General features: G+C 43.3%; 1 protein-coding gene across 3 annotated transcripts in view; it reads left to right on the top strand.

Annotated features, from left to right (window-relative positions):
- The window catches only part of PLCB4 (phospholipase C beta 4), a 349218-nt gene that overhangs the window by 159849 nt on the left and 167292 nt on the right, over positions 1–22077 (top strand). For all 3 annotated transcript variants that reach the window (XM_044288724.1, XM_044288726.1, XM_044288725.1), the window contains exons 4-7: positions 6786–6886; positions 8239–8319; positions 9130–9189; positions 13753–13896. In XM_044288724.1, the coding sequence (XP_044144659.1) occupies positions 6803–6886; positions 8239–8319; positions 9130–9189; positions 13753–13896 (369 nt within the window). In that variant the 5' untranslated portion in view covers positions 6786–6802. The remainder of the gene's footprint in view (positions 1–6785; positions 6887–8238; positions 8320–9129; positions 9190–13752; positions 13897–22077) is intronic.

Below are 22077 nucleotides of genomic sequence, written 5' to 3' on the forward strand. Positions count from 1 at the left end.
CATATCGTTGTGTAGCCCTAAGGGAATCCATATGGTGGTACATGCCTATGGCTAATATATAATCATTGGGGCAAGCTCAAGCCCATATTACTGAAGGACAAATTGCAGAAAGCAAAGGTTTGGTGATGATAGAATATGAATGTTTTATCTTGAAGTATTGTAGCCTTATATTCCCGCAGCGATCATGCCTAGTGGGACAGACCTTCTAGAAATGTTCTCTCGATAATTTCCCCAACCACTCACTGGAGATTTTCCTTATTTAGAGGTTTGCAGTAAATTATGTGTGATTTTAAGGAATTGGATCTGGGGAACGCAAAAAGAATGAAATGTGTGGATCCACCATGTAAATACTGCTTGCTGCCTGAAGATCGACCCAACATTTAAATAGTGCTCCTTGCTTAAAGTTAGACTCACCGTACAAACAGTGGCCCCTGCCTGAAGGTGGATCCACCATGTAAATACTGCTTCCCTCCTGAAGGTGGCCCCACCATGTAAATACTGCTCTCTGCCTAAAGGTGGACCCACCATGGAAACACTGGCCCTTGCCTGAAGGTGGACCCACCATGTAAATACTGCTCCTTTCCCGAAGGTAGGCCTACCATGTAAATACTGCTTCCTGCCAAAAGTAGACCCACCCTACATATACTGGCCCCTGAACCACCATATAAATACTGGCCCCTGTCAGAAGGTGGCCCCACCATGTAAATACTGATCCATGCCTGAATGTAGATCTACCATGTAAATAGTTCTCTCTCAGCCTGAAGCTGGACCCCCCATGTAAATACTGGCCCCTGTCAGAAGCTGGACCCACCAGGTAAATACTGGTTCTTGTCTGTAAGAGGACCCAACATGTAAACACTGGTCCCTGCCTCTATGACTAAAGAGTAAAGCCATTTACACTGTCACGTCAAAGTTTTGCTTCTAAATTCATGTCAACTAAGGATACAAAATTTAATAATTTAATGTGCCCTAGCATAGAACTGAAATTTGGCATCTTCTCTAAGGCCCCACATTCCAGTTTAGATAAGGTCACATAATTAGGCCAAGCACACAGACACATCATTAGTGCTGTAAGTAATATTCAGGAAAGCTCGGCAGAACATGAGGACAATGTGTTACTACAGTATCTTCACAGTACATGGCCATTATACTGTGAGCAGTTCATTGCATTATGTAATACACTTCTGCGCAGGCATTGTCCATTGTTCAGCAGTCCACGTTATATCTTGTCCTTTTAGTGTTCTTCATCTGTGATTCCTTTAAAGAGGTTTTCCAATTTCTAGATATTGATGACCTATCCTTAAAAAACAAAATCAACCATTGACTGACCTATCCTTAGCATTGATCATCAATATCTGAGGGAGTCTGAATACACAATGGATGGAGCTTTCCACCTCCAGCTCCATCCACTGTATTCTTTCTGGATTAGCAGCTGCAAAAATCACTGATTGGTGTGGGTTCTCAATGTCAGACCCCCACCGATTGGATATTGATGACCTATCAGGAAACCAGAAAGCCCCTTTAAGGGGCTTATCGTTTTTTTGCAAATAGAGTTTGTTTCAATTACTCAGAATTTTCAAGATCTCTGCTTGCGGTTATCCAGTGGAAACATCTTTATTTATCGCTAGGATATGTCCCCATTGTCTGATGGGGACCCCCACCTATATCGGGAACAGAGTGGGGAAGGTGGTGGTTGGAGAACCCCGGGTTTCCCTGGGTCCAGCCACCATCAAGCGCTCTTTCAATAGAAGTGAATGGGACCGTACTGCGTTTGTGTGACCACCGCTCCCATTCATAGAAATGAATTGAGGGCGGCTGTACATGCGCAGTGTACTCGCCAGCACTTTCAAGGCTCCATTCTAGGTGCAGGGACCTGCACCTATCAGACAGTGGGGGCATATCCTAGCGATATGCCCCCACTGTCTGAGATGGGAAAATAATTTTAAAGGCTAGGGACACCTTTGCACTGATTTTGTTATTTTTCATTTATTCCTATATGCCAAATGAAGCAACTTTTCGAAATAATTTTCATAAAATTTTCCTACAATTTTGCTCCTGCTGAGTGGTGTAAGCGCTTTTATCTGTAGGTGCTGCTGAATCGCCAGAGCTCTGCTCCTTTTTCTCAGGGCTCTCTGCTGTCTCCCTTCTCACACAGTCAGTGTTTGGTCAGTGAATTCCATCAGTGATTGTGAGCCAAAACCAGTTGCAAGTCAAAAGTACAGAACAGGAGTAAATCTCTCCATTATATGTTATCTCCCATAGCCTCGACTCCTGATGATAATCACTGATCAAACACTGACTGTGTGAAAGCGGTCTCATAGAAGGAGGATCCAAGGAGTGCAGCTCACACAGGTCGTAGATAGGAAGGAGAGCACACACATGGCAGAAGGGCAGCTGCATCCTGGACACACGTGAGGCAGAATAGGTTGCAGAAGATTTCTGCTACTGAAAATCTATTCAGTGAATGGGGTTGTTTTGGTGTCAAACACATAGATTTCTGTAAGCCCCATTCAGATGAATGGAACTGATTTTAGGTCTCAGAATTTTTTGCAACAAATCCTTCTGCTTGTGAAGGCGCCCCTACTGGAAGGGACACAGATCCACATGAGAAAAGCCCGAAACCTGCAAATGGTGTAACAGGGGGTCTGAAAATCAATGACGGAATGAAGATTGCAGCCTGAATGCCCTTCAGGTACCCACTAACATATGTAACAAACAGGTTCTCCGTATCAGAGGTGCTGCATGAGAGACCAGAGCCATTTATACAATACCTTGAAAAAGTATTCATACCCTTGAACCTTTCCACATTTTTTCACCTTATACACACAAACTTAAATGTCTTTTATTGGGATGTTATGTGATAGGCCAACACAAAGTAGCAGGTATGTGTGAAGTGAAAAGAAAACGATAAATGGTTGTCAATTTTTTTTTTTTATAAAAATCTGGAAAGTGTGCTGTGCATTTGTATTCAGACCCCTGAGTCAATGCTTTGTAGGACCACCCTTCGCTGTAATTACAGCTGACAGTCTGGGCTATGTCTCTCCCAGCTTTGCACATCTAGATGCTGACATTTTTGCCCATTCTTCTTTGCAAAATATCTCAAGCTCAGTCAGATTGGATGGAGAGCGTCTGTGAACAGAAATTTTCCCGTCTTGCCCCAGATTCTCAATGGGATTTAGGTCTGGACTGTGACTGGGCCATTCTAACACATGGATATGCTTTGATCTAAACCCTTGTCCTGCTGGAAGGTGAACCTTCGCCCCGGTCTCAAGTCTTTTGCAGCCTCTACCAGGTTTTCCTCCAGGGTTGCCCTGTATTTAGCTTAATCCATCTTCTCATCAACTCTGACCAGCTTCCCTACCCACATCATGATGCTGCCACCACCATGTTTTACGGTGGGGATGGTGTTTTCAGGGTGATGTGCAGTGTTCGTTTTCTGCCACACATAGGTGGTCATTTATTAAGACCAGCGTTTTAGACTTTACACTTTACATGTCCGGCTTCACATTATTGGCTTTATGTTATTTTTTTCCTTCTTTACATAAGATGCTTTTCTATCAATTTAGTATTTTCTCTTTATATTTTTGATTAGATGTAAGTGTTGGCAGTCTCTGGCCTGTATCAGTACCTTGAACCTCTCTCCAGAGAAGAACATACCTTGATTGCTATGGACGTCTCCAGTATCAGTTTGTGCTGACACAGTCATGTTTGCTCTTAATCTGTGTATCCCAGAATATCTTGCAGTCTGATAAAAAAAGGATAGTCTGAGCTACACCAGTCACGTCGTGGCGCTCAGCAGAGACATGATATCCAGATGGGTTTGTCTGCATCTCTCAGTATTTAAAGGGAATGTCATCAGAAACATTTCTCTTCAAACAGCTGATCATCTGACATTGATGACCTATCCTGAGAATAAGTCATCAATAGTAAAAAGAGGACAACCCCTTTAAGTGACTCTACATTTGATTCAGGTTCTTTGTCCCTTTATACTTTTCTCAGATAGGGCAGCATAAACTTGATGACAGTGTCCCTTTAGAGAGGTATTCTGGTTTCATGAAATTGATAACCTATCTTGAAGATAGTTCATCAGTATCAAGAAAGTAGACTTCCCCTTTAATGTGCATTCCCAATGACTTACCTGGTCTACCTGCTACACGTATAATTCATTTCCCAACATTTCCTCAGTTCCATTTTACATTTTTCCCTGAAAGGAGGAAAATAATTTTGTATGAATATGCAAATGGGATTTTGTCAGCTAAAAAAATGGCAAAATAAATGATTTTTCAAAATCATTAACTGTTTTGCCCATTAGGCTGAAACTGAAAATTGCGCTCCCACTCTTAGCTGAGCCTGGAGGTCAGGCAAGGAATCTGTTTAAAGGGAAATGTTCTCTAATGCATCTTTCCATCCGCCCACAGACGTAAACTAATTAAGACTGGATTTATGGTCAGACAGGCTTTACTTTGATTTATGAGAGAGGCAGCTTTCAAGAAACCAATGCTGGTTGCCAGGATGTGTCCTAACATAAATATTAAATCACTGCGTATTAACCATGTAACTGGCTAGATACTCGCTGTCTAAGAAATCACTGGTAATAGCGTTTTATCGCTTTCTCTGGTTGTATATAGTCATTGTGTGTGGTTTATTTTATGTTCATTTTACATACTGTAAATGCTAGGCAAAAAAATGCATTGATTCATTTAGAATTGACTTGTTTTGTTACTCACAATCTAATTTCCGCAATTCAGGGCAATTTTATAGAAAGCCAGTTAACACCTCATGACAACAACACCTTTTCATATGGCCTAATAGGTCATGTAGACGTCATCAGGAGGCCCCCTACTAGGAGCCTCTCTCTTACATGGATGACTATATATATATTAGGGCTGCACGATATGGGAATTTTGTGCGATTGCGATTAGGGCCCTAAAAATTGCGATAACGGTATGCGATGCTATATTTTAAGGGAATTGTGCTAGAGGTCTATTTGCTTGTATTTTCAAGGCAAAAGCACACACAAATTACTGATAATGCAGAAATGTAGTTATGCTTAACTAAAGAACTGAAATGCACAGTGTTTTTCAAAATAAAACATCTATTACTAAATTAAATAACATATTTGCATTACTGCAAAAGTACAAAATACAAAACTTGCCATTTTCTTAATAGCATTGCACAGAACAGATAAACAGAATAAATAGAAGAACATTTGTTCATTAAAATAACGACTTGCCTCCAGCCCCTCCTCCCTCCCCGCACTGTAACTGATGAATCGCCAGGCCGCGCTGTGCAACATAGGAGCGCCCGGCGATACATCCGTGTCAGCCACGTAAAAAGTCAACCATTGCTTTATAAGACGCACTGCCATTTCCCCCCCCCCCCACCACTTTTTTTTTTGGGGGGGGGGGGGAAGTTAATCTTATAAAGCGAAAAATATGGTAATACAATTGCAGCATTTTTGGGTCGGCCAATTGGCGATTGCGATATGGCGATTTATTGCGATTGCTTTGGCGATATATTGTGCAGGCCTAATTAATATATATATATATATATAGTGCAGTACTTTGTGGTTCCTGTTGTTGTGATGCTGTGTCTGTGGGTTGGTGGAGCCCAGTACTAAAGGGGGCTTAGTCTGACAGCAGAGATGTTGTTGGACTGCTGGGTATGGCCACAGCGGCGGTGGTCACGTGGTGCTGCGCCAAGTTCGAGTAGTGGTGAGTAGGTGTATGCAGTTTGATCAGAACCTATACAAATGGCCTTAAATATGGTTAATACATTGTGCTGAGAAGCAATAGATCAATGCATAGCATGTGTATGATCTATGTTTTCTTCTTTTTGGAATTATCTATAAATATAATGTAGATAGATAGATACATAAATACATAGATATTAGATTTATGGATAGATAGATGTTGGACAGATGGATAGATAAATAAGTAGGTAGATGATAGATGGATATTGATAGATGGACAGATAGATAGATCGATAGATAGACAGACAGATAGATTTTGGACAGATGGATAGACAGATAGGTAGGTAGATGATAGATAGATAGATAGATAGATAAATAATAGATAGATATTGGACAGATAGATAGACATACAGGTAGATAGATAATAGATAGATATTGGATAGATAGATAGATGGATAGACAGATAGATATTGAACAGATGCATAGACAGATAGGTAGGTAAATAATAGATAGATAGATAATAAATAGGTAGATAGATAGATATTGGATAGATAGATAGACAGATAGATATTGAACAGATGCATAGACAGGTAGGTAGATAATTGATAGATAGATAGATAGATAGAGAGATAGATAGAGAAGAAGCTCGTCGTAGAGGCGTTCTATAATTCTTGTACTTCATTCTAAAAGATTTTTTTCCGCATTTTATAAAAAACATTTTTCATGGAGCGGCATGAGAAAGTTGTGGAGGGGTCACTGTAGTACACGGCTAGGTCATAATGTGCCTAAAGGCCTCCATATTCATATACTATTGGCTTTCAGCGGGCCCAGCCAGCGGTCTAACACGTATGGGGAGCTCCTGACTCTCCCCGACAGATAATGCTGGGTGAGAGAGGCATCAGAATCCATGAATTTTAACAAGGTTTTTGGATTTTTTTTTAAATGATTACTCTTAAAACAATACTAACTAGACCCCCAGCAGTGTGACCCCCTATATCCAGCACTTGCTGTCTGCACATGGGCGGCAGATCTCGTGTTTTTGCCTCCGTTTTAGTCGTGCACATTGATGACACCATATTCCTGTCTCTTCCAGGCCCCTGTAAAGTAAACATGGCCAAACCGTACGAATTCAATTGGCAGAAGCCTGTTCCTTCTTTCATGCAAGATGGAGCGATGTTTGACAGATACGAGGAGGTAAGAGACTGAATGGTTTATCGCCGTTACTGAGACAAATCTGTAATGAAGGCAGAATGGCGAGGAGGATGGGAAAACAGGTGCATTTATGTATTTCTCCAGCAGAGCGTCACGTGTATGTCACTTTATGAGGAGAAAAATGTGCAAGATGTGCTTAGAGATAGTACAGCATAACCCTGTATCCTGCAATTTGGACGTGGCTGAACATTGTCCATTATACGAGTACAGCCACACATGGCGTATTCTCTTGTAATAAATCCATGGCAAAACTGCCCCCCCCCCTTTTTCTTTTAGCTGTTTGGCATTTTTTTTTCCATATCAGCAGTACTATACCACTTAAAATTAAAGGGGTTGTGCAGACTATATATACTGATGCCCTATCTGCAGGATAGTTCATCAATATCTGATCGGCGCTCCATGCGAGTGTTGCTTCCTCTTCATTATACTGCCGAGCTACAGCGTAATTCCAAGTACTCGGACTATTCACTTGCTGCAAGGGAGATAACGGGCAGTCTAATAAAGAGGAAGCAGCACTCTCATGGAGTAAACAGCTGATCGGCGGGGGTGCCGGTTGTCAGACCCCTGCCAACCAAATATTGATGACCTATCTTGAGGAGAGGCTACCAGTACATGTTGCCTGCACAACCACTCTAAGTACAAAATATTGTTCTCCTGTAGCAGTCACCACAAAGAACATGACCTTCTTTATAGATAGGTAATCCATTCTCAGTTTACTGCTGCTGTGAGGGGAAGGTGTTATTTGAAGGGTAATAGTAGGGGTAGAATTGGGTTGACAGTATGGCAGCTCTGTTGTCAATAGGCTTAGATAAAGGTCTCCACCGAAGAGCATTGCACTTTAGTGTAATGTGTGATGCTCTAATTGACACACTACACTGGGGCTGTCTCTGTGGTCGCAGTGAATGGTCTGACTGAAAGGTTCAGCGAGACCAAACAAGGAGGAATTAAAGATCCAGGACAGGAAGTAGAATACATGGAGTGACTTTAATAAATATATATCCAGAAAACCATCCAGCTGTTTGTTATTTAAAAAAAGAAATGATATTGAATAACAGGTTGTTATTATGTGATAAAAACATTTTTTGATGGAATTATCTATAAATATACTGTAGATAGATAGATAGATAGATACATACATACATAGATATTAGATTTATAGATAGATAGCTGGACTATATGTCCCTTTAAAATCTAAAAAAAATGTCTGTAGTGAGGCTGTACCCTAACAGTACACATATCCTGTAATGTGGCGGATGTGGTATCTCTCTGTCTGTCTATAATTCATCCATCCATTAACATTTCTTTTAATCAGGACGCTCTCGTGTTCTTTTTAGGAATCATTTGCATTTGAACCAAATTGCCTCTTTAAAGTGGATGAGTTTGGCTTCTTTCTTACATGGAAAAGTGAAGGAAAGGTATGTAATATTGTAATATAATATATAATAATATATAACGTATAATATTCGCATTGTATATTAAGTAGTTATTTTTTATGATTTTTTTTTACATTTTAATACCTTGTGTACATGTTTTTAGTGGCTTTTTTCTTTGCTTGCTTTTTTGGATAAATGGCATTTTTTTTAAAATAAATTGCGGCATCCTTTTGGTGTGGCTTTTTTGCCACAGTCTCTGACGTTTACGTTACATGGACATAAGTCCTGCTTGAAAAAAAAAAAAAAAAAGGAAGTGTTAATGTGTGCTGCATTTTTATGGTGTTTAAAAAAAAAAATTTTACATGCCTTTTTTCATATTGATCTACAGAAAAACACATAACCTGCAAAAATGTCATAAAAATGTATGTGCCAAAGCACATTATTTGTAAAAGAAAAAAGAAAACAAAAATGCTACTAAAACAGCACAAAAATGGACAACTTTGGTTCATTTAAAAAAAAAGGACAAACCAAAAGAAGAAATGTGGCCTAAGGGCTCATGCACATAAACATATTTTTTTCCGTTCCGTGGAAATGGCTCCACATGTATTCCATGTCTGTACGTCCTCTTGGCCATGCCGCAAAAAGATAGAACATGTCCTATTATTGTTCGCATTATGAACAAGGATAGGACTGTTCTATTACGGGCCAGAGGATATGGATTTTCTAGTTAGACAGCCCTTTCAACGAGTATGTGTCTGTATATTTCTTGTCATTTTGTCGTTTTGATTTGTATGCATTTTGTGTTTTTATAAACATTTCTATTCACAATGCTTCTTCCTCTTACTATTATAGGAAGGCCAAGTCTTGGAATGCTCGCTAATCAACAGTATACGTTATAGCATAGCACCAAAGGTAATGTCATCTGATAGATATATACAGTATATATATTTGCTTTCTTTGTTGGCTTGTGCAGGTTTAATTAACTGTGAAAAGGTTATCTAATTTGGAGCTTTTCTATTTTCCATTACAATGTGTGAAAGTTCGAGATAAAAATCCTTTAGATTTTTTTATGGTTAAATAAGACATTAAAGAAGAGGAGATCCAACTCAGCTGAAAGCTGATAACTCATAAGAACTGCAAATGACATCAGACCATAAGCGACCTTATAATAATGAGCATGAAATGTCAGATACTAAATGTCATAAAGAACCATTGTACTGGAGGTATAGATGCCACCTAAAATCACTGCACTGAAAAGAAGATAATTTCATCAGGAAATAATAAAAAAGTAGAAAATGTTTTTCATGGTTCCGTACATAGTTCTCCAGGTATAAAAATTCAGAGCGCAGTCAGGGACTTTACATGAGCCCCCCAGAGCCACTAAGGAGTATCTGAAAGCTTTATCATATAGTCCAGCTAATCATTCTTTTCCCGTATTGGATGTTCAGAGAGTCAATTTGTGGGTATAGGGGCATCCACTAACTTCCTTTTATCAGGACGTCCCATAGATTCTCTAAGGCCCCCTTTCATACGAGCGTTACGGATTAGGTCCGGATGCGTTCAGTGAAACTCGCACCATTTTGCAAGCAAGTTCAGTCAGTTTTGTCTGCGACTGCGTTCAGTTGTTCAGTTTTGTCCGCGCGGGTGCAATGCGTTTTGATGCGTTTTTCACGCGCGTTATAAAAAACTGAAGGTTTACAAACAACATCTCTTAGGCTACTTTCACACTAGCGTTTTTCTTTTCCGGCGCTGAGTTCCGTCCTAGGGGCTCAAATCCGGAAAAGAACTGATCAGTTTTATCCTAATGCATTCTAAATGGAGAGTCCATCCCTCAGGATGCATCAGGATGTCTTCAGTTCAGTCTTTTTGACTGATCAGGCTTTTCAGAAAAACGTAGCAAGCAGTATTTTTACCTCCGGCCAAAAATCCTGAACACTTTGACTGAACGCCTGATCAGGCTTTTTTCCCATTGACTTGCATTAACGCCGGATCCGGCGCCGTGTGTTCAGTCAAAACGGCTTTTGCATGTTAAACCCGAAAAATAGGAAAAAAAAGTTAAAGTCCATAAATGGCGGATCCGTTTTTTCCAATGCATTTTTCCATTGTGATCGAAAGCCTGATCAGGATTCAAATGTAATCAGTTTTCACACGTTTTTGCAGATCCGGCGGGCAGTTCCGGTGTCGGAATTGAACGCCGGATTCAAACAACGCTAGTGTGAAAGTAGCCTTAGCAACCATCAATGAAAAACGCATCGCACCCGCACTTGCTTGCCGATGCAATGAGTTTTTCACGCAGCCCCATTCACTTCTATGGAAAAACGCAGAATATAGAACATGCTGCGATTTTCACGCAACGCAGAACTGATATCGTGAAAAACAACGCTCATGTACACAGACCCATTGAAATGAATGGGTCAAGATTTAGTGCGGGTGCTATGCGTTTACGTCACGCATTGCACCCGCGCGGAAAACTCGCTCGTGTGAAAGGGGCCTAAAACCAGTAGCTTTGCCTGGTGCCATGTGTACTATTGGTAACCTGGTGCCCTAATTTTATTAATGTAAGGAATACTTTTTCTCAGTACATATATTAGTAACCCAGCCAGTGGAAAAATGCGTAAAGGTAGATGTGGTAAATAGACTGGCACATTATATCTGGAGATAAATAGAGAGCTGACAGGGTAGGTATGATATAAATTAATTTATTTCCCTTTTTACCGTTAAAATATAATATACAAAAAATGGATAAAATAACAGAAAAAGAAATTAAAAGAAAAAATTTAAGGGAAAAAATGGGAAAATATTTGGAAAATTGTGGGTGATCCATCAGGATATAAGGATGGAAGTGTGAATAAAGAATTGAAAATTTAAATCACTGGTGGTAGTACAATGTTCAAGATCGACCTTCCTAGGGCATGACACTGTTTCTCGGTTATTTATAGGAGTTTAAAAGTATGAGAGTCTAAGGCTGCTTTCACACTAGCGTTCGCTGGTCCGCTCGTGAGCTCCGTTTGAAGGGGCTCACGAGCGGACCCGAACGCAGCCGTCCAGCCCTGATGCAGTCTGAATGGAGCGGATCCGCTCAGACTGCATCAGTCTGGCGGCGTTCAGCCTCCGCTCCGCTCGCCTCCGCACGGACAGGCGGACAGCTGAACGCTGCTTGCAGCGTTCGGGTGTCCGCCTGGCCGTGCGGAGGCGTGCGGATCCGTGCGGATCCGTCCAGACTTTCAATGTAAGTCAATGGGGACGGATCCGTTTGAAGATGCCACAATGTGGCTCAATCTTCAAGCGGATCCGTCCCCCATTGACTTTACATTGAAAGTCTGGACGGATCCGTACTAGGCTATTTTCACACTTAGCTGTTCTATGCTAAAAATAATGCAGACGGATCCGTACTGAACGGAGCCTCCGTCTGCATTATTATGAGCGGATCCGTTCAGAACGGATCCGCCCGAACGCTAGTGTGAAAGTAGCCTTAGTTCATCAGTGGTGCAATTGCCCTTGGGTAGCCCCTTGATTGGTTTTCAGCCAATATAGCTTGTGGATATTTGGATCTTGATTAGATGTTAAGATGTAAGCTGGATGTTAGGATGTAAGCTGCTCAGCAATATAGTTATTAATTGACTGTACAGACAGGGGTGGTCCACTGGGTGGTTCCAGCAGTGTATTTCCTATATATCTACAGTGTGGTGATAATGAACAGGAAATCTCGACTGCTATCTCCTGTAATAGTCTGGCCTTACATAGAATGGGTAGTATGGCTATTTGTGGTGGACAAAAAACTGATATAAAAAGCAAGTAGTAAAAGAACAAATAGTAAAAAAAATGCTAAAAACCTAATAGCAGGCAGGTATTGTGTATGTCACTCCTGTGGCGTACCCACACGGAGGCAATACTCTGCCTGCTGTAACCTTTGAGTGTGGCCGATCCTTTCCTGTGCGGTGTCCGGCTGAGTTCTCTGTTCACGATGTGCGCGCGGTGAACTCTGCGTCCCACGTGGATTCGGTGTCCCACGTGGTTTGATATGGCATCCCACATGGTTTTAGATCACTGGTTATTCAGGTCTGCTGTGGTGGATATGTGGGCAGGTGTGCTTGTAGGGAAGCGCTTCCTATTGATGAGAGATGTCCTTTATTAGCGTTTCAGAGGTTTTTTTTACTACTTGCCTTTTATATCAGTCTTTTTGTCCACCATGCAAAATGTGCATAAATGAGCATAACGGATGCTTAAAATACAGGATCTGTTTTATTGATTATTTTTTTCTTCTGACTGATCAGAAGAACGGAAAACTAACAGTAACGTGAACACGGGCTTGGACGGTAGTGCTATATAGTACATTGTATCTACTAATGTCACCCCTTGTGTACATGTTGTTTCATAAGAACCCCCCAGGTTATCAAAAACAGTAGTAATGTGTAATTTAGCACCAATGTACCTACAGTTCATGGGTGAGGGAGGGGAGGGGAGGGGCTGGTTGGAGGGACCAGAGATGGGTAGTCAGCGGGGCTTGGAAAGGACTGTGGGGGCCCAATTCAGATTCCTGCTATGGGGCCCAATTAATTCTATGTACGCCCCTGCTTGTCTGTAATGCTGACAATAATAGGACATGTTCTATAATTTTGCGGATTGTACATGTGGACATACAGACATGGAATGCACATGGAATCATTTCAGTTTTTTTGTGGCCCCATTGAAGTGAATGGTTTCACATACAGGCCCCCAGAATCAGTTACACTGGTGGGCCCTAAGTACCCCAGACCGACACTGCTACAGAACATGGGGGTAGGAGAAATATATTCATAAGTGAAAATATGCCATGCTCAGGGAAGCCTGGCCAACTGCAATATATAAATATCTCACTTTTTTGGATTGGTTATTGTGTTTGTTTTACTTAGAGATCACACTACGTCAGAAGCCTGTATGATGGAGAACATCACAGTTGGGGCAAAGCTCCTCTAGAAAAGAAACAAAGTGACTATCTACAACTCTTTGGATAGTCACTTCAGATTGGCATTGTGTGGTGCCAGAAACATCAGGGGACATTACTGCAGAACAGGGGGATAGGAGACACATATTCATAATTGAAAGTATGCCATGCTCAGGGAAGCCTGGCCAACTGCAATATATAAACATCTCACTTTTTTGAATTGGTTATTGTGTACTTAGAGATATTGACATGATGACCATACTGGAAGGTACTAATTCTTCTTGTGGAGATCCAGTCGCTGGGAGTATGCAAAGTAGCTGTCCACCATAAACAGAAAAACTGCCTCTTTAGAGCCACCTGTAGATGGCTTCCCTGTCAACATCCAACCCTTTATACAAGTCAGTGACACCCATCGACACAGCACTATATTTGAACTGACAACAGGACATGCCACCTATTAATTGTCACCTTCTATTCATTGCTTTTGAGAATCAATATATTGGTCAATAAAAGCCTTGTGATATTAAATCAAACTTTCTCCTCTGCTTCAGGATCCAAAAATACTGTCTGCACTGGAGGCTGTTGGAAAAGCTGAAAATGAACTAGAAGGCCGGATAGTGTGTGTGTGCTCTGGTACAGACCTGGTGAACATCAACTTTACTTACATGGTAGCAGAGAGTGTCGAATTAGCTAAGGTATTCTCCAATTAAGCACTGCTTATGTTACTACGATGCATCTGTGGCTCCTCTAATCCACCTCCGCCAATTACTGCATGTCTTACTTTGGCTCAACAAGAATTGATCATTACAGTTGCAACTAACCACTAATGATAACTAACATAGAGATTGTAGAGTCCATGATTTAGTCATATTTCAAGGGAAGGTGAAGTGTCTTCTGGTTTGATAATAGTGTTCCTTAAAACAGGAAGCAGAGGAGTCGGAAGATTATACTAACCATCGTTATCATGTCATCTAGGTATAGAGTTCATGACCCTCGTGTTTTAGCCAGATCTCCAACCCTACAGGACATAGCATGAACAACCCATTGATTTTTGTGGGCTCCATGTGGAAAATTGCTGATGAAGCAATCTTTAACTTGACACTTAGCGCAATAAATAAACTAAAGCGCCTCTAAAATTGATACTTCACACAACAAAAGCCATTTAATTCCAGTTAAAGTTTGCAATAATTTTAATTTACTGTTTGCATTATGTGTGTCAAGTGAACAATTGTTACATCTGTACATCTCCTTTTTTGATTTTTAAGAGATGGAAGTTTTGTGTGAATCAACCGTATTATTGTAGAAAAAGCCATACACGTCCTGCTCCTCAGGATCTTGATGTAAATTTCGGGGTATACTTACTGACAGGCTTGTAAAGTAATATGTTGAAATAGAGCAAACAGCCTTGATCACTGTGAGGAATATGATTTCATTCCTGCCATTTGCTCCACACATTAAGGAACCGGCGATTCATAAGGAATTATGAATCGCCCGTCCATCACAGGCATAAACCAGATATATATTTGCAACCCTGTGGCCAAGATGGACAGGCTCCTGCTCGTAGTTAAGTGTTATGGTAACAGGAAGAGGAGATATGGAGATCTCCCCACAGAAACCTAATAACGGTACCATGTGTGGACTGTACCTGTAGCCGAAACCCAGGCAGACCCGTTGGTCCCAGAACCATCTCCCTGTGACCTTCTGGTCTGGAACTATGGGCCCTAATGGGTTTTGTGGGTCGTTTGACTGCCAGGACCAGGAGGGAGGCGGGACCCCTCCCAGAGGTAGGAAGGGGCGTGGCCAACTACAGGTCAAAATACCCATGCACACAGCGTCTTTTCTCTGAGGGGGTCGCGCTGAGCATCGTGTTTGGAGGGACCTTTAAAACTGCTGACATCACTGCTTCCCATGTGACGACAGCCAGGGATTACAGGAACTATTATTCATCAACACAAAGGACTCATCCATCAGGTAAACTGACTTTTTAGCCCTTAAGGCGATTAAATATATAATGTAATCTTGTGCTGTCCTGTATGTCGATCATGAATCCCTACGTCCGTGTTTCGGCATTGTTATACGCTACTGCAGGTTGGTTTCTCACCCTACATAATAGGGATTGACCGATTATCGGAAGTACCGATATTATTTGCCGATATTTAGGATTTTGTACATTATCGGTATCGGCATCCAACCTTGCCGATATACCGACAATGCGTATAAAGCGAATACTAGTGAGCGCTTCAAATACTCAACCTCCGTGGTCTTCTTTGATCGGTACAGCGTCAGGACATAGTGTGCGCACTATGACCTGATGCTGCACGCTGTCAGGTGACAGTGCAGCGCACGGGCCTAGGAACACACGGGAAGCGAGATGCCGGACTCGGAGATGAAGAGGAGCCGCAGCGCAGGAGAGGTGAGGAGTTTTTTATTTTATTCATCTGAGGCCTGATAGGGGTTAATAAAGGTCTGATCTGAGGTCTGATAAAGTCAGTGAGGAGGGGGGATGGTGTAGTAATTGGCATTTGGCACTAGTATATTATAAATGTAAATTATAAATACCAACTATGGGCTTTATTAATTTATAATTTACATTTATAATATACTAGTGCCAAATGCAAATTTCTACCACCGCAGCGACTACCAACTAATATAATATATATTATGAGATATAAAATATCGGTATAAATTATCGGTTCACAGATTATCGGTATCGGCTCTAAAAAAATCTATATTGGTCAATCCCTACTATATAATCCTGTTAGCGGACCCGGCTTATATCAAAAGAGAAGCTGGTGGCAGTATACCCGGGCTGAGGGAGCGCTGTTTCACTGGGGCAGTGAAAAGGCTCTCCCAGCTTGTCAGGGTTGTGAGCGAGTGTCTCTAGCCCTCTGCCTCTCTGTGCCCACGTGGGCAGGAGGCAACTGTGTAAACTGTACTAAGCTTACCTCACCTGCTCCTCCCGGGGGGGGGGGGCGTAACGTCACGTCGAGCTCACGAGATACGGTATAGTCACTATCACCATTTTAATAATGCTTCCAGGATTGTCGCTGCCGCTTGCATCTCTTCCTGCTTCCCTGTGTATGTTTGTGTACATTTTGCAGGGAATCTCTGCAGAAACAGTTGGTAACGGCTGGCGGTTCCTCCTGACGTTCTATGTGTTTGCTGTGTTTTTTTCTATTAGTATTGATCCCTGCAGAGGAACAGATTGCAAATGAAACTCAATTCTTATTGATGTGATTATGTTAAATATGGAAGGAGACATAAAATGGACGGTAGCACTGGTCTCATCAGTCCCCAGGGTGATATGTGCTTGACAGCATCTGTGGGTTCTCCTCTGGCAGATTCATGCTGATTGTTTAGTTGCTTTATTGAGTGATCATGAATTCGTCTGGGAGCGCACGCCACAAGATTGTGGAAATCCACCGTGCAAGATATGGTATATGATTAGAGATAAGCGAATTTCATATTTTGAAATTCGTTCACGCTTCCTTTGGTGGTAAAAGCAGAATTGCATTATGGATTCCGTTACCACGGACCATAACGCAATTCTATGACGGAATGCATAACGGAATGCCTTTAGAGGCATTCCGTTATTCATTCCGTGATAATAGAAGTCAATGGCCTGCATAAGAGAGGACTCCCCTGCATAGCAGAAACTGGACGAATTTGTCATAGCATGTTCAGTGCAGGAAACATGCTCCTCTACATCCCATAATTTATGATGCTGGGATTTGCTGCCTGTCCATTATTATAGGAGTACAATACAGTAGACTTACTGTCAGACAGGACAGAACTGCATTTCCTAAGGAGAGATAGTGCCCCCCAATTCCTGACTCAGGCCTCTCTCCCAGTTAAGCCAGTACTCTCTTCTCTGCACTGATGAGGGACAATCACCTTGTCTGCAGATGAGATGCTGGCTTACTTAATATCCGAGTGATGTCTCAGCGCCTATTTATAGGGTCGAACATTGACTTACATGATAGCTGCCTTACATCTGGTGGCATTAGAGGCAGAGCTGGTTAGCAACTCATTTGCATCCCTTTTTTCCCTTAAACTTCCTTCACACACTAAAAAAAATGCCCTATAATCTGCTTGCATTCTTTATTTTTTTTTGCTAGTGACATTTATTTTAATTTGTAGCCATTTTTTGTGAACATTTTTTTTATGAAACACTTAATGCAGTGTTGTTTTTTTCAAGCCCTTTTCTATAGGGGAAAAATAAGGCTGAAAAAAACACTATCCACACATTTGTGTGGAGAACAAAAAAATAACACCGTAGAAAGCACATTCAGTATGGCAACAAATGCAAGCTGTGTCTGGTTATGAAGCCTATTCATGTTGATGGGACTGAGCTGCAATACCAGGCACAGCCACTACAAAATCTATGGAGCTGTTCCCGTTGAACGATTGAGGGGACACAGGCACTTCAGCTATGTGAATGGTGGTGGTGACAGCAGATGGATATTCACCGATCTGATATTGACAAAATTATGAAAAAAAAATATTTTAACTATATGAATGAGTAATAATGCAAGGGAAAAAGGACATTTAATAAATTATTTTATTAAATTATTTTAATTAAATTATTTTATTTATTATTATATTTATTATTTTAACATTGTACATTATTTCTAAACATCAGAAATCTACATGTATTAGGTATCCCATTACTTGTAATTAGAGTTGAGCGAACACCTGGATGTTCGGGTTCGAGAAGTTCGGCCGAACATCCCGGAAATGTTCGGGTTCGGGATCCGAACCCGATCCGAACTTCGTCCCGAACCCGAACCCCATTGAAGTCAATGGGGACCCGAACTTTTCGGCACTAAAACGGCTGTAAAACAGCCCAGGAATGGGCTAGAGGGCTGCAAAAGGCAGCAACATGTAGGTAAATCCCCTGCAAACAAATGTGGATAGGGAAATTAATTAAAATAAAAATTAAATAAATAAAAATTAACCAAAATCAATTGGAGAGAGGTTCCATAGCAGAGAATCTGGCTTCCCGTCACCCACCACTGGAACAGTCCATTCTCAGATATTTAGGCCCCGGCACCCAGGCAGAGGAGAGAGGTCCCGTAACAGACAATCTGGCTTCATGTCAGCAGAGAATCAGTCTTCATATCATAGCAGAGAATCAGGCTTCACGTCACCCACCACTGTAAGAGTCCATTTTCATAAATTTAGGCCCAGCACCCAGGCAGAGGAGAGAGGTCCCGTAACAGACAATCTGGCTTCATGTCAGCAGAGAATCAGTCTTCATATCATAGCAGAGAATCTGGCTTCCCGTTACCCACCACTGGAACAGTCCATTCTCAGATATTTAGGCCCCGGCACCCAGGCAGAGGAGAGAGGTCCCGTAACAGACAATCTGGCTTCATGTCAGCAGAGAATCAGTCTTCATATCATAGCAGAGAATCAGGCTTCACGTCAGCCACCACTGCAACAGTCCATTGTCATAAATTCAGGCCCAGCACCCAGGCAGAGGAGAGAGGTCCCGTAACAGACAATCTGGCTTCATGTCAGCAGAGAATCAGTCTGCATGTCATAGCAGAGAATGAGGCTTCACGTCACCCACCACTGCAACAGTCCATTTTCATAAATTTAGGCCCAGCACCCAGGCAGAGGAGAGAGGTCCCGTAACAGAGGATCTGGCTTCATGTCACCAGAGAATCAGTCTGCATGTCATAGCAGAGAATCAGGCTTCACGTCACCCACCACTGCAACAGTCCATTTTCATAAATTTAGGCCCAGCACCCAGGCAGAGGAGAGAGGTCCCGTAACAGAGGATCTGGCTTCATGTCACCAGAGAATCAGTCTGCATGTCATAGCAGAGAATCAGGCTTCACGTCAGCCACCACTGCAACAATCCATTGGCATATATTTAGGCCTAGCACACAGGCAGAGGAGAGAGGTCCCGTAACAGACAATCTGGCTTCATGTCAGCAGAGAATCAGTCTTCATATCATAGCAGAGAATCAGGCTTCACGTCAGCCACCAATGCAACAGTCCATTGTCAGATATTTAGGCCCAGCACCCAGGCAGAGGAGAGAGGTCCCGTAACAGAGGATCTGGCTTCATGTCAGCAGAGAATCAGTCTTCATGTCATAGCAGAGAATCAGGCTTCACGTCACCCACCACTGTAAGAGTCCATTTTCATAAATTTAGGCCCAGCACCCAGGCAGAGGAGAGAGGTCCCGTAACAGACGATCTGGCTTCATGTCAGCAGAGAATCAGTCTGCATGTCATAGCAGAGAATGAGGCTTCACGTCACCCACCACTGCAACAGTCCATTTTCATAAATTTAGGCCCAGCACCCAGGCAGAGGAGAGAGGTCCCGTAACAGAGGATCTGGCTTCATGTCACCAGAGAATCAGTCTGCATGTCATAGCAGAGAATCAGGCTTCACGTCACCCACCACTGCAACAGTCCATTTTCATAAATTTAGGCCCAGCACCCAGGCAGAGGAGAGAGGTCCCGTAACAGAGGATCTGGCTTCATGTCACCAGAGAATCAGTCTGCATGTCATAGCAGAGAATCAGGCTTCACGTCAGCCACCACTGCAACAATCCATTGGCATATATTTAGGCCTAGCACACAGGCAGAGGAGAGAGGTCCCGTAACAGACAATCTGGCTTCATGTCAGCAGAGAATCAGTCTTCATATCATAGCAGAGAATCAGGCTTCACGTCAGCCACCAATGCAACAGTCCATTGTCAGATATTTAGGCCCAGCACCCAGGCAGAGGAGAGAGGTCCCGTAACAGACAATCTGGCTTCATGTCAGCAGAGAATCAGTCTGCATGTCATAGCAGAGAATGAGGCTTCACGTCACCCACCACTGCAACAGTCCATTTTCATAAATTTAGGCCCAGCACCCAGGCAGAGGAGAGAGGTCCCGTAACAGAGGATCTGGCTTCATGTCAGCAGAGAATCAGTCTGCATGTCATAGCAGAGAATGAGGCTTCACGTCAGCCACCACTGCAACAATCCATTGGCATATATTTAGGCCTAGCACACAGGCAGAGGAGAGGTTCATTCAACTTTGGGTAGCCTTGCAATATAATGGTAAAATGAAAATAAAAATAGGATTGAATGAGGAAGTGCCCTGGAGTCCAATAATATATGGTTATGGGGAGGTAGTTAATGTCTAATCTGGACAAGGGACGGACAGGTCCTGTGGGATCCATGCCTGGTTCATTTTTATGAACGTCAGCTTGTCCACATTGGCTGTAGACAGGCGGCTGCGTTTGTCTGTAATGACGCCCCCTGCCGTGCTGAATACACGTTCAGACAAAACGCTGGCTGCCGGGCAGGCCAGCACCTCCAAGGCATAAAAGGCTAGCTCTGGCCACGTGGACAATTTAGAGACCCAGAAGTTGAATGGGGCCGAACCATCAGTCAGTACGTGGAGGGGTGTGCACACGTACTGTTCCACCATGTTAGTGAAATGTTGCCTCCTGCTAACACGTTGCGTATCAGGTGGTGGTGCAGTTAGCTGTGGCGTGTTGACAAAAGTTTTCCACATCTCTGCCATGCTAACCCTGCCCTCAGAGGAGCTGGCCGTGACACAGCTGCCTTGGCGACCTCTTGCTCCTCCTCTGCCTTGGCCTTGGGCTTCCACTTGTTCCCCTGTGACATTTGGGAATGCTCTCAGTAGCGCGTCTACCAACGTGCGCTTGTACTCGCGCATCTTCCTATCACGCTCCAGTGCAGGAAGTAAGGTGGGCACATTGTCTTTGTAGCGTGGATCCAGCAGGGTGGCAACCCAGTAGTCCGCACAGGTTAAAATGTGGGCAACTCTGCTGTCGTTGCGCAGGCACTGCAGCATGTAGTCGCTCATGTGTGCCAGGCTGCCCAGGGGTAAGGACAAGCTGTCCTCTGTGGGAGGCGTATCGTCATCGTCCTGCCTTTCCCCCCAGCCACGCACCAGTGATGGACCCGAGCTGCGTTGGGTGCCACCCCGCTGTGACCATGCTTCATCCTCATCCTCCTCCACCTCCTCCTCATCCTCGTCCTCCTCGTCCTCCAGTAGTGGGCCCTGGCTGGCCACATTTGTACCTGGCCTCTGCTGTTGCCAAAAACCTCCCTCTGAGTCACTTCGAAGAGACTGGCCTGAAAGTGCTAAAAATGACCCCTCTTCCTCCTCCTCCTCCTCCTCCTCCTGGGCCACCTCCTCTTCCATCATCGCCCTAAGTGTTTTCTCAAGGAGACATAGAAGTGGTATTGTAACGCTGATAACGGTGTCATCGCCACTGGCCATGTTGGTGGAGTACTCGAAACAGCGCAACAGGGCACACAGGTCTCGCATGGAGGCCCAGTCATTGGTGGTGAAGTGGTGCTGTTCTGTAGTGCGACTGACCCGTGCGTGCTGCAGCTGAAACTCCACTATGGCCTGCTGCTGCTCGCACAGTCTGTCCAGCATGTGCAAGGTGGAGTTCCACCTGGTGGGCACGTCGCATATGAGGCGGTGAGCGGGAAGGCCGAAGTTACGCTGTAGCGCAGACAGGCGAGCAGCGGCAGGATGTGAACGCCGGAAGCGCGAACAGACGGCCCGCACTTTATGCAGCAGCTCTGACATGTCGGGGTAGTTGTGAATGAACTTCTGCACCACCAAATTCAGCACATGCGCCAAGCAAGGGATGTGCGTCAAATTGGCTAGTCCCAGAGCTGCAACGAGATTTCGCCCATTATCACACACCACCAGGCCGGGCTTGAGGCTCACCGGCAGCAACCACTCGTCGGTCTGTTGTTCAATACCCCGCCACAACTCCTGTGCGGTGTGGGGCCTGTCCCCCAAACATATGAGTTTCAGAATGGCCTGCTGACGTTTACCCCGGGCTGTGCTGAAGTTGGTGGTGAAGGTGTGTGGCTGACTGG

Source organism: Bufo gargarizans, chromosome 4, assembly GCF_014858855.1.
Source record: "Bufo gargarizans isolate SCDJY-AF-19 chromosome 4, ASM1485885v1, whole genome shotgun sequence".
Classification (NCBI taxonomy): domain Eukaryota; kingdom Metazoa; phylum Chordata; class Amphibia; order Anura; family Bufonidae; genus Bufo; species Bufo gargarizans.